Here is a 16,145-nt window from a genome sequence, read left to right on the forward strand (position 1 = left end):
GGTTGTTTGGTTGCGAAGGAAGGTTAGGAGGTTCAACCGAAGGTTCATGCACGCCCGGCGAGGCGAAGCCTCCCATCTCGTCATCCGAACTCGAATCCACCATATGCACCTCAATATCTCTTTCACCAAAAACATAGGGATCATGGTCGGGAACAAACCTTGTCAAATTTACCCGAGCATTGCGATAAACAAATCGATCTGGCAGACCCCTAAGAATATTGGTGTAAAGAGGAGTCTCAATAGGCCCAAACATTAAATTTAATCCATCATGCTCAAATTCCGAGAACCTTCGATGTATGAGGTGATGAGCATCATATGCGGACATGGGACATCGGCCAGTGTGATGCCCTACACACCCACATTGCTTGCAAAATTTAAATACTCCCTCGTAGCGAAAATACACCCACACCACTTCGCCATCATCTAAGGGCAGAAAGCAACCAGGAATGAGGGGACGTGTAAGATCAACTAAGAGTTTAGCACGTAAAAATGCTTCCGAAGGTAAACCAGGCCCCGAATCCTCCACAAACTCTACCACTCCCACATGGGACAAAATACGCATCGTCCATTCGTGTTCCAGAAAACGCCATGGTAAGTTATGAACTCGAACCCAAATGGTTGCCAAATTAAAGTTGATACTAGAAGGAACTTGGTTAGCCGAACTAGAACGGAAAGTGATCAGCTTACCGTCGATAACTGAGGTATGTTGATCGAGTATTGCATCACGGTCACATGGATCTTGGCACTCAAAAATAAAATAGACTCCTATGCGAAAAACCCTAATAGAACCGCGAGTTACCCAGTGGTTATTGACAATATTAGTGATGAGGCTCGTGTTTGGTGGAGCGAAGTCGAAGAAACGGCCAACAACAGAGTGGCTCCATTCGATATTAGGTAAACGCGGTGGTTGGGACGGTGGGTTTTGGATGAAAACACCCATTCGGTTGTGTATAGATCGAATAGGGAGATTTTCAGTAGGGGTAGTTTGCGTACCACAGGAACTCATTTTCAGATATAAATAGGTTTGCAAAAGTAAACTATAGTAGAAATTTAGAACAGTGAAAGGAGGGATCTGGTTGAGAGTAATAAATAAGCAAAATTACTGTTTGATTCTAAAACTAAGAGATGAAATCGGTTTGAATTTACCGGAATCCGCCACGAGTCCAAACGCTGGTCATGCAGGACGCCAGGTGTTGAGCCACGGATCAGGTAGCAGAGGAAGGCGGCTTAAGACTTCGGTGAAACCCAGCGCTAAAGGAATGTTAAACAGCTGTAGGGAACTCACAGGTTAGTGAGAGACGCTCTCGGTTAGTGAGAGAAAACTTTTTTCGATGTATTACTTCTTCAAAGTATGAAAATCTTTTTGAAATGAAAATTGAAAAAGAATCGAGAAATTCTCTCTAAACATAAGGGTTGTTTGGTTAATATTACTTAACATAGGAAGTTGGAAATTCTAGGAATTGGAATTGTTTGGTGCTGTTTGGTTGACAAATTCATGGGAAGTAAAAATTTCTAGGAAGTTCCACTTCTCACAAAATGAAGGAATTTAGGCTATGTTCAGTTCACCTTATTTTTGCTTATTTCAGATCTAATCAGATCAGATCAGATCAGATTAGAAAAAATAAGTTCAGATCAGATCAGTTCAGATCATGCTTATATTTAAAAATCATTATATATTTCATTACATATTAGTAAAAATTATAATAGTTGAATATTAATAAAGTACTCATTGAGACGAATCAAACAAGACCCCACATGACTATATTTTTTCTTATATACTGAGAAAAATCAAAAAGATAAGATCTTGTAATCAGAAAAAATAAGTTCAGATCAGATCAGATCAGAAAAAATAAGTTCAGATCAGATCAGATAAGTTCAGATCAGAAAATTTCAGGTGAACTAAACATAGCCTTAGTTACTTAGGGGGACCTAGGTAAGTGGAAATTCCCATGAGAATTTTCATTTTCCTTGAATCAACAAACTACATCTAGTAATTCCTAGAAAATACAATTACATGGGAAGATAATATTCCAAGAAATTTGCACTTCCTACATTCAACCAAACGAGCACATAATGTCAATTCAAAAGTAAGAAAGATAAAAAAAAAAACCGTAGGAATAACTTCATTTCAAATGCATCAGACGCGCCACGAATCTCTCTCTCCACAATTCTACATCTTTCCCTGTCACTATTACTACTATTATACTCCAATCCAGCTTTTTAAACATTTCTCCACTAACCCCTCCAAAAACGACAAACACCAACTGTTGAAACGACGCCACAATCACCCGAAATTTCCTACTATCTTCAACTCCCACCACTCTCTCTCTCTCTAAAACTTCTCGTCTCTTCTCTCTCCAAAAACCCCTGGACCCACTATCCACGGAGGAGAGAGAAAGTGGTGGTCCACTGGTGGTTGCAGCGGCGGCGTTAGTGGTGGAGGAGAGAGATTGAGAATAAATGGACCAATCATTATTAGATGATATAATCCGTCGTTTACTCGAAGTTCGAGGTCGTCCAGGAAAACAAGTTCAGCTTTCTGAGGCTGAGATCCGTCAACTTTGTTTAGTTTCTAAAGATATCTTCTTAAAACAACCTAATCTTCTTGAACTTGAAGCACCCATCAAAGTTTGTGGTAATTTTTTCATCTGGGTTTTGCTTTAATTTCTATATTTTGCACTTTTTCGATTGTGGGTACTGTTATTTATTCATTATTTTCTTCTTTTTGTTCTTTTTAATAGTGGGCAATTTTGATAATTGTACTAATTTCTATAGTTTGCAGTTTTTCGATTGTGGGTACTGTTTGTTTTTTCTAACAGTGGGTAATTTTGCTAATAATAGTACTTAATTTTTCACCTGTTAATTAATAATTATTGATGTAGGATTTTTGCTTTTAAAATCTGGGAATTAGTTTGTTGAATGATGGGTTTAGATGCATGTTTGTGCTATTAGTTGACTTTTTTGTACTGTGATTATATGATTTTTTTTGGGCCCTGACTGCGTAGTTTGGTTATTATTGAAGCTTAATTAATGATTTGAGTTCATGTAGACAAGAGTACAAGACATGATTTTGCTGATGATGAGATTTATCTTTGTTGTCATAATTTGAACGAATTGCAACACATTTTAAATGAATGAGATCAAGGTGTGAAGTTCATTTTAAATATTCAGCTTTTAGTATGATTGGGCAATTAATGAGAGAGGACATTCAAACCAAGTAAAATTGATTTTTACCAATTAAGATTTTTGTTTTACTAACTAAATCTGATTTTTGCTTATTAAACTAAAATTTAATCATTAACGTTGTTCTCTTATGCAGTTCAGTGAAAAGATTGAAAAGGTGGTCAAAACTTTTTTTATTGTATGAAACTGATTTTTGCCCTTTAGAGGATCAACATTGGTGCTTCTAATACAAGGAGAGAGAAAATGAACTCTACCCTAATATTGGTGCTCCTGTGCTCTCCATTCGCTCTCCATGGAGAAAACTTGGAGAAATGCTCTCCGCCAAGAGCATTGAGAGGACTAACATTGGTGCTCTTCAAGTAACTCTTTAAGGAGAGAGAAAATGGAGAGCCAACTCTACCCAACATTGGTGTTGTCGAGGTGCTTTCCATTCACTCTTCATGGAGAAATGCTTTATCTTAAGAGTATTGAGAGAGCATGCTCTTGGAATAGTATAATGACACATGTCATTGTAAATATTTTAAAAATAGGAATTAAAGATAATAATAAATTGGAGAGCATTTTGGAGAATGATATCATTGTTAGCAATTTTTAGAGGGTGATCTTTAGGAGAGAGAAAGTTAAAAATGGGTAAGAGAGTTATCTTGGAGAGCTATATTGATGTTGGTGCTCTAGCATGCTCTTGGCATAGTATGATGACACATGTCATTGAAAATATTAAAAAAAATAGGAATTGAAGATAATAATAAATTGGAGAGCATATTGGAGAGTGATACTATTGTTAGCAATTCTTTAAGGGGTGATCTTGATGAGAGAAAGTTAAAAATGGGTTAGAGAGTTATATTGGGGAGCTTTATTGATGTTAAAAAGGTTAGTACTAATAAAACTGATTTAAGTGAATATTATCTTTTAAGTCGAAGAAAATAGGGCCTTAAGAGTATGTTTGGTAGTTTCAGCTAGCTTATTACTCCCTCTTTTGTTTTCCACACATACTACCGAAAGAATGATGGGTTACAGGAATCAAATGGGTTGCTTTGTGAGACAATAATTAAGAAAAAGAGTGGAACAAAGAAAATCTTATCCATCAATGAGAAATAGGCCACATAAAAAGGAATGATTATCTTCTACTGTTGAGCAAGGCGCGGAAAAGAAATTTCAAAGTTTTAAAATTGAGCTGAGATGATATGCTAGCCTTACTTATTAAATCTCAAGCCCCCCCCCCCCCCCCCCCCTTCCAAAATTTGGGACCTGCATTGGTTGATTGAGTTGAGATTTCTAAAAATGTTCGCCATATTCGAGACCACTTGCATCAATTATGCGTACTATTTTCAGTTACTTCAGTAGACAGTTTATAAAGTATATATAAATTTCTAGCTTATTGCATTTAACCAACTGCTTTAAGCCACCTTTTGCTTGCAAGATGAAATGATGAGGCAGAATGATACTAAGATTGAAAAGCTATTTCAAATGTGGTTCAAACTTGCAATGCCATGAAACGTGTATATTAGCATGATCCGTGATTATGCTCATTATTTTCAAATAAAATACTCATTTTTCATGGACAACAATAGAAAGTACAAGAAGTATGCAGACACTAGAAATAATAATGTTGGATTTTTTTCTTTCTCATTGTAGGCATGCCAAGGATTCATTTTAAAATAAGCTGCTTGCCCGCTTGAATTTATATATGTATGTCAGATTGCGTTCCATTATCTGTTCAATGTGTATTTTCTGAGTAGGGGGATCTAACTTATCATAAAGGGCACATTATAATGTTGTGATTTAATTCTCACAAAAGGAAGAAAGTTACATGTGGCTGGAACAAAATTAATGTGAACTGAATTCTCAAGTTTGATTGAGTGGTCTTCCAATAACTTTTCTCTTTCCTTTTGTTGCCAGTTAGGATAATTGTTCTCAAGGCCTATCTTTGATATCCCATTGTTTGCTAGGCTATATCAGTTAGGATATTGCAGCTATGCTTGAAAGAATAGCAATACATACTTCTTCCTTTTACAAATAGTTGGACCATAATGGTGCAACTATTTCTAAATGGAGGAAGTATTATAACGCTAACATACTAAATAACTAAATCATGTCTTTCGTGTTCCGAATTTTTTTTTTTTAAAAATGATTCACAAAGCTTGTGTTTTCATCAAGCTGAAGGACTAGAACCCACCCACCTGTGGAATTCTACGCAGTCAAGTTTACTCTTTTATCTCTTCGCAACACTCATCTAAGGAAGCTATGTTTATCTGTTGCATATTTCTGCATGACACCTCTTCCTGTATTCATTGTCGATGTTACCTTAAATCCTTGTTGCGTCTAAAGAGCCTCTTAACCTGGATGAGATGAGGGGGTAAAATTGGATTATTGGATGGACACAAGTCGCAACCTTACGACTGCAACAAATAGAGAGGCTATGTTCAATTGACCCATGATCCAATTGTGACGACCCTTCGGTATTATACAATAATTAAGAAGCAGGCAGTTTAATGAGCCGTTCTAATATAGTCCGTAGTAATCTACAAGTTAAAGAACAGTACATCTTTGTTTCCTTTAGAAGTGAATTGCATTTAATTTTCAAATTGCTCCATCTTGATTGCTGAAGTGTTTACTTTTCATGGCTGACAGCTTATTTGCATGTTATTGACAGGCGATATACATGGTCAATATTCTGATCTTCTAAGACTTTTTGAGTATGGTGGATTGCCTCCGCAAGCAAATTACTTATTTTTGGGCGATTATGTTGACAGAGGCAAACAAAGCCTGGAGACTATTTGCCTTCTTCTTGCGTATAAAATAAGATATCCTGAAAACTTCTTTCTCCTGAGGGGAAACCATGAGTGTGCCTCCATAAATCGTATCTATGGATTTTATGATGAATGCAAGAGAAGATTTAATGTTAAATTATGGAAAGTCTTCACCGAAAGTTTCAACTGTTTACCAGTTGCAGCCCTTATTGATGAAAAAATTCTGTGCATGCATGGAGGCCTCTCACCTGACCTGCACAATCTGGATCAGATCCGAAATATGCAGCGTCCTGCTGATGTGCCTGATACAGGTTTGCTTTGTGACCTTCTGTGGTCAGATCCTAGCAAAGACGTACAAGGCTGGGGTATGAATGATAGGGGAGTTTCATATACATTTGGTGCTGACAAGGTGACAGAGTTTCTTGAGAAGCATGATTTAGACCTTGTCTGCCGTGCACATCAGGTCAGGCTGCCAAATTACTTTAACTAATTCTATAATCTTTTTTTCCGCGGGAAATCTTATCTTCTATGCTTATAACGGGATCATGAAAAGACTACTTTTGTAGCGGAGATGTATAGAATCTAATTTTGTGATACTGTTAAGGACCTGAGTCTGCCTATCTTGTGAAGTCTTCTGCAGCTTGTGTACTATGTTTTCCTAATCAGGGCTTAGTCTTCTTTTCTAAATTTTGCATCTATTCCTATATGTTCAGTATTAATATCTGTCTTACTGACTATACTCAGGTGGTGGAGGATGGATATGAATTTTTTGCAAATCGGCAGCTTGTAACCATATTTTCTGCACCTAATTATTGTGGCGAGTTTGATAATGCTGGTGCTATGATGAGTGTGGATGACACTCTCATGTGCTCGTTCCAGATACTAAAGCCTGCGGAAAAGAAGTCTAAGTTCAACTTTGGAAGCAGTACTACTACCGCTAAGCCAAGTAACGGAGTCAACTTTTTTGGGAGCTCTACAACAATGAAATCTGGAACTTCTCTCCCAGGGATCAAGGTAAAATATCTTCAAATTGCTAAATAAGTCATAGTTTTAAGTGTAACTGGTAAATGATGGAACTCCATGTTCAGGTTGAAGCTACATAATGGACCTTTTACCATCCCTTCCTTTTTCTGGAATACTTTTTCTTTCTTTACCTCAGTGGCTCAGTGTGTCTGTTTATAAAAACAATTTTTTGCAGCCACATGGCTTAGGAGGTGGCTTTGGCCTGTGGTAGCTAAAGCCTTTTTCTTAGTTTTAGTGCCAAATTTAATTCCATCCTCTCTCTCGATGTTTAAAGCTCAAATGATTAAGCTTGATCTGAAGCTAGACACATGAAGGTGCTTATCCTTGTGTATAAAATGTGCCCATCTTTGCCCTGGTTTGAGGTGACAATCCAAAACAAACAATTGGACAATATCGACCTGTTTTTGGAAATCATGTAAATGCTTGCTTCTATTTACTTCTGATCCCATCTTATGAATGATGTTATTGGTTATAGCACTGGTGCTCAATTGAATGATATCCATTAACTTCCAGCATGCTACATTTCCCTTCTATTGTGTAAATGTATGCAACATCAAAGGACAATGTTGCCGTCAGTTTTGAGAACATATATTCCACTCCTGGGGAGGACAAGACCAACCTTGGCACCCACAAAGAAAGTCAATACCAAATTTAACTAGTATAAAAAAGAACTTGAAACCTGGACGAACTCTAGCATAGGGGATGTGGAGTTTAAAACTCTTAACATGTTTTTTTGGTCTCCTGCTAGACCTATTACAATTCTATTTAATCAATTTATTTAAAAAAATTGGGAAATATGACATTTTTGGGTTTGTAGGTATCTGTTGCATTTATGCTCTCTCAGCAGATCGTCAACAGGAAAACCTCTTGTTGCAATTTGTTGTCCGCATTTGATTAAGGAGTTGATTAATAATACAAACAATTGCTATTCAAGTATTCTTCGGACATGTTGCGTACCTGGCATTTCAATCTTCCTGCTATCTGCGACTAAACTCAATGATTTCTGATACAAACTGTAGGATCATTTGAGACTCATTTTCTCTCTCTTTTAGCAGAAGATTATTTTAGCGATCACCAATCTATCAAAGATGTACCCCTTTTATCAATTGCTATGGGTTTAACATACATGGATATTTAGTTGCTGATGTTGAAATAAAGGAGATAAAGGAGATGAGGAAGCTCTGTGGAAGACATGGGTAGGAGTTTGTTTTCAGGAGCTTGGACTGATTTACTATTTCACGTTTATGGATGTCTATGATAGGATGGTCACCTGTAAGATAGGAATCATGAGCTGCTTCAGGAAGTTGTTGGGAATGGTCCCCCTTTGATGCTCAAGTCACTAAAAAGTGGGAGGATTCTAGAGAGAGAAAGAAAAGGTAATATATGGGGGAATATTACTGACTACTAATTCAACAAACCTATACCTATTACGATGTTAAAGAGTCTCCTTGGAGTCGTACATGATGGGTATTTAGATTTTGGAGGCAAGTTTAGCCATCGAAGCTCTGAAGAACTCTGGACCAATGTTTGACTAGTCTGTGAGCTTTTTGTTTTGTTTTGGAAGACGATATTTTCAGCAGCCGTGGGAACATGTATGTTGGGCAAGTACTTCATCCATTCACAGCTGAGGTCACTTGGTTATCTTTTGGCAATACAAACGTTGCCTGCAAGAAAGGAGTAGGATGACCCTCAGAGTTTCAGACTTACTAAAGCACCCTTGCATATGTACAATCCATTCTGGCATTGGGTTATTCTCACACAACACCATTCATTAGTGACCTTCAGTAAGGATGTGCTATGAATCCATATTAGGGGGGAAGGGTAAATTAGATATTATCTTCATTAGTTAGCTAGGGGAATAAGCTAGGTAGTTGTGCTAAGGAAATTACTCTATATATAGGGATAATTAGAAAGAGAAGATCATGTTGAAAATTATTAAGAAAATTTGGGTGAGCATTTAAGAGTTCAATGGGAGAGAACAAGCCTCTCGAAAGCTTGTAGTTAGGGGTGTAAGTGGATTGGACCGGATTGGACTTTGCCAAATCCAAATCCAGTCCAAAGTTTTTTAGACTCGAGAAATTGAGTCCAAGTCCGTCCAAATATTTTTTGGGTCCAGTCCAATCCAGTCCGATAATTTTTTCTTGAGTCCGAATCCAGTCCAGTCCGATTATTATATCTTTTTTCCCGATTTAGATTCAATGATTCACAACGTTTTTTTTAGATGCTTGAGCATTTGACGTCTGATTCCATAATCAATATCCGCAAATTAGATTGAAAGCTTAAATTAAAGTAAAATACTATGAATAAAAAGTTGAATTAGATGCGTACCTTGATCTAAGTTGAGAGGAAGTAGAGAGACTGAGAATTAATTTGAGGGAGAAATAGAGAATGCGAGAGTCGAGACAACGGGTAGAAAGAAAATGAAGAGGAAGTGAGTAGTAAGGACTGAGGAGTGAAGTGAGATAGAATTAGTCGGCTACTAGCCTAATAATGCAGTACTACTAGTATAATTTACTTATTTAACAAATGGAGCTAAGTGCAATTGTCTGGCGCCAGTTGAAATATTTAGAGAGGGAAGGTTGAAAACTCCAAAATTTTGAAAAAAGTATCAATTTTTTTAATATATACATTATATATGTATTAAATATATATTATATATAAAAATATTTTTGGACTGGACTGGAGTTATTGGACTCCAAAGGGATGAGTCCAAATCCAGTCCAAAAATATTTGGACTCGAAAATTTGAGTCCGAGTCCAGTCCGAAAAATTTTCAGTCCAGTCCAGTCCGACAAGTTTGGATTGGACTGGATTGGACTCTGGACTATTCGTAGTCCGCTTACACCCCTACTTGTAGTTATCCTTTTATTGCTGTAATCTCAGTTAAGTAATCAAATCTTCTATTTCTTCTTTAATCTATGCTATTAATCGTGTCCAAGCTATGTTAATTCATAGCAGGATGTTTCTAATCTTAAGACACAAAAGGCCATCTTTGTGATCCTAGTCATCTTAGACCATAATTATGATCTATAGCTGCCCTAATCAGTGAAAATATGGAATTTCTAGGCAAGATTATCAGGCCATCTTGAACATTATATCATTACTGATGGCTCCTGTGTCTTTGAGGTACTCCCTCCGTTTCCTAAAGATCTTCCCTCTTTCTGTTTAAGGGTGTTTCCAAAAGATCTTCCCTCTTTTGCTTTATTCCTTATTTGGCAAAACAAATTTCCCTATTTGCCCTCTCATGTCACTATCATATGGTCCACCATTACATTATTAATTCAATTTTACTCCCTTTCTCTCTCCTACTTTAACCCCTTTTTATTTGTTTATTTATCTTAACCCCTTTCTCTCGCCTACTTTACTCACACCATGCCTCACACAACTTGATTTTCCTTGGTATCTGTAGGAACAGTAAGTGGGAAGATCTTTAGGAAACGGAGGGAGTAGCTCATAGATAATTTTATCTTTCCTTTTAAAAATAAAGTAGTTGAATTGAGTTGAGGACCAGATGTGACAGAAGTCTCTTAAAAGCATGATAAATAATTGCACGGAAATGCAATCACCTTTTAACACCAGCAGGTCACCAGCTCTGTAAAAAAAAATATAATGCTCATTTTAAGAGAAATAGGATGATAACCTGAAGGTGGCTAATTCTATATTTTGGTCATGCGTCTGTTTTGGGAATGCCAAATTGAGTATAAGAGATACCCTTATTAATCAAGGTTTATCTTCTTAGTCATCATCCAGTCTGCAAGTTTTTTCAAAAATACCCCAGCTCCTCCAGATTATGACGTGAAACACTCCACTCTTGGCAGTTTATTCAGCACCAGTCTATTTTTTCATTTACATCTCTTGCACCCCCTCTCTTTTTGTTGGATATTATAGGTAGTGCATTTCTACATCAAACTTTTGGCAGGCATTTGTACTAATGTGTGTGTGTGCGTGTGCCTAATCACTTGTTTCTACTAGAACTTTATTGCATTATGAATTATGCACTTAAGGGAAGACTTCAGATGGCCTGTCTTCTGTTTCAAAAAGAGTTTCCCATTAATATCTGATTTTGTTAAAGTTCATCAACGAGCATTTTGAGGATCATATGATGTCTGCAGTCACTCCTGATATATTACATGCATATTTGTTCTGCATTTGAGAGAAAAGTAATCAATCCAATTGGTCTCCTCTACTGAACTTGGAACTGCAAAGAGTTACATAACCGCTAACCCTCATACCTTTTTTTACAATCAAATCCAACCACAGTTTGGCTTGAACGATTATTTATATGGATCTCCTTGTGCATTGTTTTTTTTTTACATAGCTAAATGCATGCCACTGATTTCAATACTCGACTTTTGTGGGAACGTTATTACGTTAAAAGGGAAAAGAAAGTAACCTATTTCTCTCTCTCTCCTTATCATGCTTTGACCAGCTTTTTCCACTTTTTTTTTTTGAATAGCGCTTATAACTGAAATTTCTATAGCTCTTCGTCTTTTTCTTTCCCTGTTTTCCGGCTTGCAATATTTCAGGATACCCCCAATCTTTTGTATCTTGAACATCCTCGAATATTGGGGGATCACCACTCAGCCTTTTGCAAAGTGATTTGATTATCCTCTTCATTAGGTGTATCTCTTATAATAATTTTTGTCAACAATGACTAGTTGTATGCTGTCTCCCATCATTGTTAAGCTGTATGATATAAGATAGATCCTACAATTCCTTATACGCATATGTGCTAATCGGATTGCAATCAAGCAAAAAAGATTTGGAACTAATAATCTCCTTTCGCCATACGACAATAAAGAGGCTACCTGCATTTCTGTTAGTCTAGACATTTGAGAATAGCTGTTGTAGTAATGATACTATAAGATGGCCTGCCTCCAAGATTTGAGCTGCTGGAAACATTACATTTGGGACAGGAATGTTGACATGTTGACCAAGAAAATGAGAAAGAGACAATGGGAATAAAGAGGGACTTGGAACTCCACACTTATTGTTGCTAAAGAATAAAAGGATAGTCGAAGAAATGTTTCATCAGATCATTATTTCTGCCAGTAAGATTTTTCATAGGTTCACAAGATAGTTTGGGGTGCAAACCCATATCCCATCATGCCTCATGTTTGTTAGTTGGAAAAGTGGAAGCTTATAAGTAATTTAAATAGACAGATCCCATTTTGACCTGAGTTCCTTTACTAGAATGCAAAGTTGAAGGAGATCCATGTCCTTAGCTTTAATACAAACATGTCGCTTCATCGCTTGTATATTAATTGTATCTGTTTTCATCAAAATCTAGGAGAGTGAGTATTTTCAATGTTGTTTAGCTGTTGAGGTGTAGTGAAATTAATTCTGGGTTGTTGATCAGGAGATTGATCATGGTAAATGCCTTTGGAGGTTAGAGGATTTTCCCTGAAGTATATACAGGGTGTGAAGCTTCAAGTAGCTTGCATCTATTATTGACTTGCCTATTTTACCCATTTGTGCAAATACTTCAAGTAAAAGTACAAGAATGAGACCAAGGTGCACCTATATGGCAGAGGGAGGTGCAAAGTAGCCATAGGAATCGTGTTTAATGTTTTTTTGAGAGATAGGTTATAAATGGTATAAGACCTAGCAGTCTTCACTTTTGTGAATACAGAGGAGGCCCGAAGTTTGAGTAAACATGAGATGGTCCAATTTGCCTCCTTGCCTCATGAAGTTACCAATAAGCTTGTAAGGGAAAGAATATTTAGTTGCAAAAGATAATGAAATTCCTAATTACTGGTCATGGTGCTATTGACATAGCAGGGTTGTAACTGCTCCTGATTTTTCTTTCTAGTTGCACTGTTCAAACTTTACTCTTCTATTGCACTTGTATATCTACCGACAATAGGAGTTATGATGAGCCTACTTTTATTGTTGCGAGACAAGCAAAGCTTGACTTTAAGAGGTCTTAAGCACGCTCAATTTTTTTCAACAAATATTATGTGTAATTTTGTTGTTGTGAAGCATTGTATAGATTTTACCCCGATATAAGGATCTCAAAATATTAGTATAAACTTAGAAGTTAGCATTTTCTACTATGACATTAGAGTATTATTTGTTTGGTTGCAATCCTCAAAGTGAACCTTTGTTTCTAGTTAAGTTGAATTTGGATTATTAAACTTGAAAAAGCTCAAGACTCGGCTCAATTTTTGATGTATGTTGCTATGATTCGGGTTGAGCTACCCAGGTTTGAGCTTTCTTGGCTCAGTTTGTATCAGCTAGGATGAAAGCACTACTTCTCTTGCTCTCTTACTGACTATCATGCATTTATGCTATTGAGTTGTTAACTTATATATACAGAATTCGTTAGAGTAGGTTTTAATGGAGTTACATTGCCTCTCTCTCTTTTCAACGCATTTTGTCGTGTGTTTGCATAATGATGATATTATTGGATTTATTCCGATTACTTACTTTTTTGTGACTATTATGCAGTCATACCTTGGTGGTGCTTGAAGTTGGTAGGCAATGCCTTTTGCCGAAATGAGCATTCTTCGCAGCGCACAAAGTTCCCATAGACCCATTAACTTGTGATGCAGGTGATGTGATCTAGATAAACCATGGAGAGATCAAATCTGGTGTCTGATAAAATGTAAAGAAGGGTAGGAGAATTTCAAATGTGATCTAAAGAGTATTTTAGACTCAAGTTTCACGAAGAAAGGCTAGTTGTTCGTTCCGTTCTATGGTGTAGACTAGCAGCTATACTGCTTGCCGCTAAAACTTGTATGTACACTTTGAACCGTGTCTCTGTCTACCTCTCTCGATTTTTCGTCTGAGACTGTAAAAATCTTCTGAACTCATCGTCGTCAGCACTGGCAACCCTGATAGCAGGTAACCCAATTTTTACCTGTCTTCCTTTTTTTGTAACCCTGATATGAGGATTATTGTATTTCTCCTCATCCCATTTGAGTTGGTACTAGGTAAGACTTGGAGTCGGGGAAAAAAGGGGACATGCGCAACTGGGTTGTCCACCATTGTTGTGGTACTTATCCTATTATACAATATTTCAAGTGTAATGCTTTTGATATCAAACTCTAATCCTATGGAGACAAAAAGTAGAAAATTTAACCAACTTAAAAGGAGTATATAGGTAACAACCATGAAAAGGGGGGCATTCATTTTCTTTCTGCTATAAGTGCTATTAACAAACGCTTATGATCTTGGTATAGACAATAATCTTTCCGAATTGGCTTGTACTTAAACAATTAAAAGAAAATTAAAGTATTCAACAATTGCCTATACCCTAATCAACATTACACAAGTATTAGGAAAATTTCAATAAACTACTGACTACATCTTCTCTTCAGTATGATTAGACCACTCGATTTGGTTCGTATAGAGTCAATGTAGCCCTGTAGGTCATGACATATCTTTGGTCGGGTTAATTTGGATTATGAGTAATGTTTATAGTATAATTTTTTTTTGACGGATGTTTATAGTATAAATTAATAGTGTATTTTCATTACTTTTTTTGTCTTAATTTAGTTGTGACACTTTTAAAATTACGAATTCGTAGGTAATTTTTGAAGAGGAAAGAGATAGAGAAAGAAAATAAAAGGGGGGATCATACATGATCAAATTAACATGCCAGCAATCTAAACAATAATCAAAATATCTTACAAAGTACAAATGAGTTATGAGATATATAATGATTTCCTTAACTGAAGCCATAGGAAGAAAAAGGTGAGAGATGGAGTTGCAATTCAAAGAAAACTGCTTTTTTTACTTTCTTTTTTATTATCGTTTTCCACTTAGAACGTGTTTGGCACAAACTTTTTAAGTAGCTTGTAGTGTCTTGACTCAGTCAAAACACTAATTAAAAATAATACTTCCTCCGTTCTGTTTTAAATGAAACATTGGATGAAATGACACTATTCATTGATCAATTTATCGCTATTATATAAAGAAAAACATAGTCAAGTGGGATCTTGTTAGATTCGTCTCGATGCTACTATCAAATTATAACTTTTTTATATTTTTACGTGTACACAACTAAAGATATTAATGACTAAAAAGCGCGTTGGGTTGCGTGAAAAAGCAAACGTTTCATTTAAAACGGAAGGGAGGAAGTAATAGTATTTAGCAAGATAGTGGTGTAATTAGCTTTTAGTGGTACAAGTAGCGTTTTAGTATTGTTTGTCAAAAGCTACAATTTGTAGCTTATAGGGTAGCTTTTGGTGGTGTATAAATTATATTTATATATTAAAGTTTCGTTTGAGTTTTTAACTAGTTACTTGTAAACAACTACTTTGAGAGCTTCTTTTACCAAACATTAATCTCTTATATCGTTACTTCGACAACTAACAACTACACGTCAACCACTAATAAATCTACCACCACAGCTAACAACTACCACATGGCTACTGTGCGGAATACGCTCTTAATGTTTATACTAAATTTTTTTTAAAAAAAACTCAATTTTTTCTCCTTTGACCCAATGGTGATGCTTGAAATTGTGATAAATGAATTAGATTTGAGATTAATATTAAAAGACACCCAAAACTTGAAATTTATTGTAACAATTTTCTGAAAATATACATTACTTATAACACAATTAGGAATCAACATGATCCATTTTTTGAAAAAATAATAATTAAAGATTACTCCTATGATTGTGTACTTTGAAGTTGATGTTTTTTTTTACTATTATTGTATCTAATACTCTTTTATAAGCCGATATTTGCTTATTCAAGAATAATTTTAGCATGGCTCGACAAATATCAGATATTTTATTCCACATATAAACTACGATTTTTTCACCAAATATCCTAGCAAATTGAAAAAATTCACCGTGATATACACTTAATGTTTTAGATATTCACTATATACACCTGAGTTTTCAAAATTATGTACTATCTTCCTTTTTTGCTAACGGACAATAACTCGATGTTGCCATTATTTGCATTTTTGCCACTATTAACCCTAAATCCTAACTCTAACCACCACCACCGCGCCCACCCCTTGCAAACCCACCACTCCTCCCCTTCCCCTTAACTATTGCATGCAGCTCCCACTTCTACCTCCCCTTTGGTTACCTGCTGCTTAGCCCCCTACCACCTCACCTTAAACCCCTCCCTCTCCTTCGTCCCTAACTATCGCAAGCCACAACCCTCCTTCCATCCCCTTCCTGCAAACCGTCGCAATGTCCCTCCTCCTTTTTTGTCCTTGCCGCAGC

At 36.3% G+C, this 16,145-nt stretch overlaps 1 protein-coding gene across 1 annotated transcript; it reads left to right on the top strand.

Moving 5' to 3' along the window:
- The first annotated feature begins 2,158 nt into the window (after window positions 1–2,158).
- LOC104891101 (serine/threonine-protein phosphatase PP1) lies at window positions 2,159–13,869 on the top strand. Its single transcript, XM_010676752.4, has 4 exons — window positions 2,159–2,635; window positions 5,837–6,396; window positions 6,678–6,947; window positions 13,406–13,869. The coding sequence occupies exons 1-4, from the start codon at window positions 2,461–2,463 to the stop codon at window positions 13,424–13,426; spliced, it is 1,026 nt and encodes a 341-aa protein (XP_010675054.1). The 5' UTR covers window positions 2,159–2,460; the 3' UTR covers window positions 13,427–13,869.
- Window positions 13,870–16,145: the final 2,276 nt, after the last annotated feature.

Source organism: Beta vulgaris, chromosome 4 (genome assembly GCF_026745355.1).
Source record: "Beta vulgaris subsp. vulgaris cultivar EL10 chromosome 4, EL10.2, whole genome shotgun sequence".
Lineage (NCBI taxonomy): Eukaryota > Viridiplantae > Streptophyta > Magnoliopsida > Caryophyllales > Amaranthaceae > Beta > Beta vulgaris.

Coding starts and splice junctions, on each gene's coding strand:
- LOC104891101 (XM_010676752.4), top strand. CDS start 2,461: ATGGACCAATCATTATTAGATGATATAATCCGTCGTTTACTCGAAGTT. Junction 6,397..6,677: donor TTGTCTGCCGTGCACATCAG/GTCAGGCTGCCA, acceptor GACTATACTCAG/GTGGTGGAGGATGGATATGA. Junction 6,948..13,405: donor CTTCTCTCCCAGGGATCAAG/GTAAAATATCTT, acceptor ACTATTATGCAG/TCATACCTTGGTGGTGCTTG.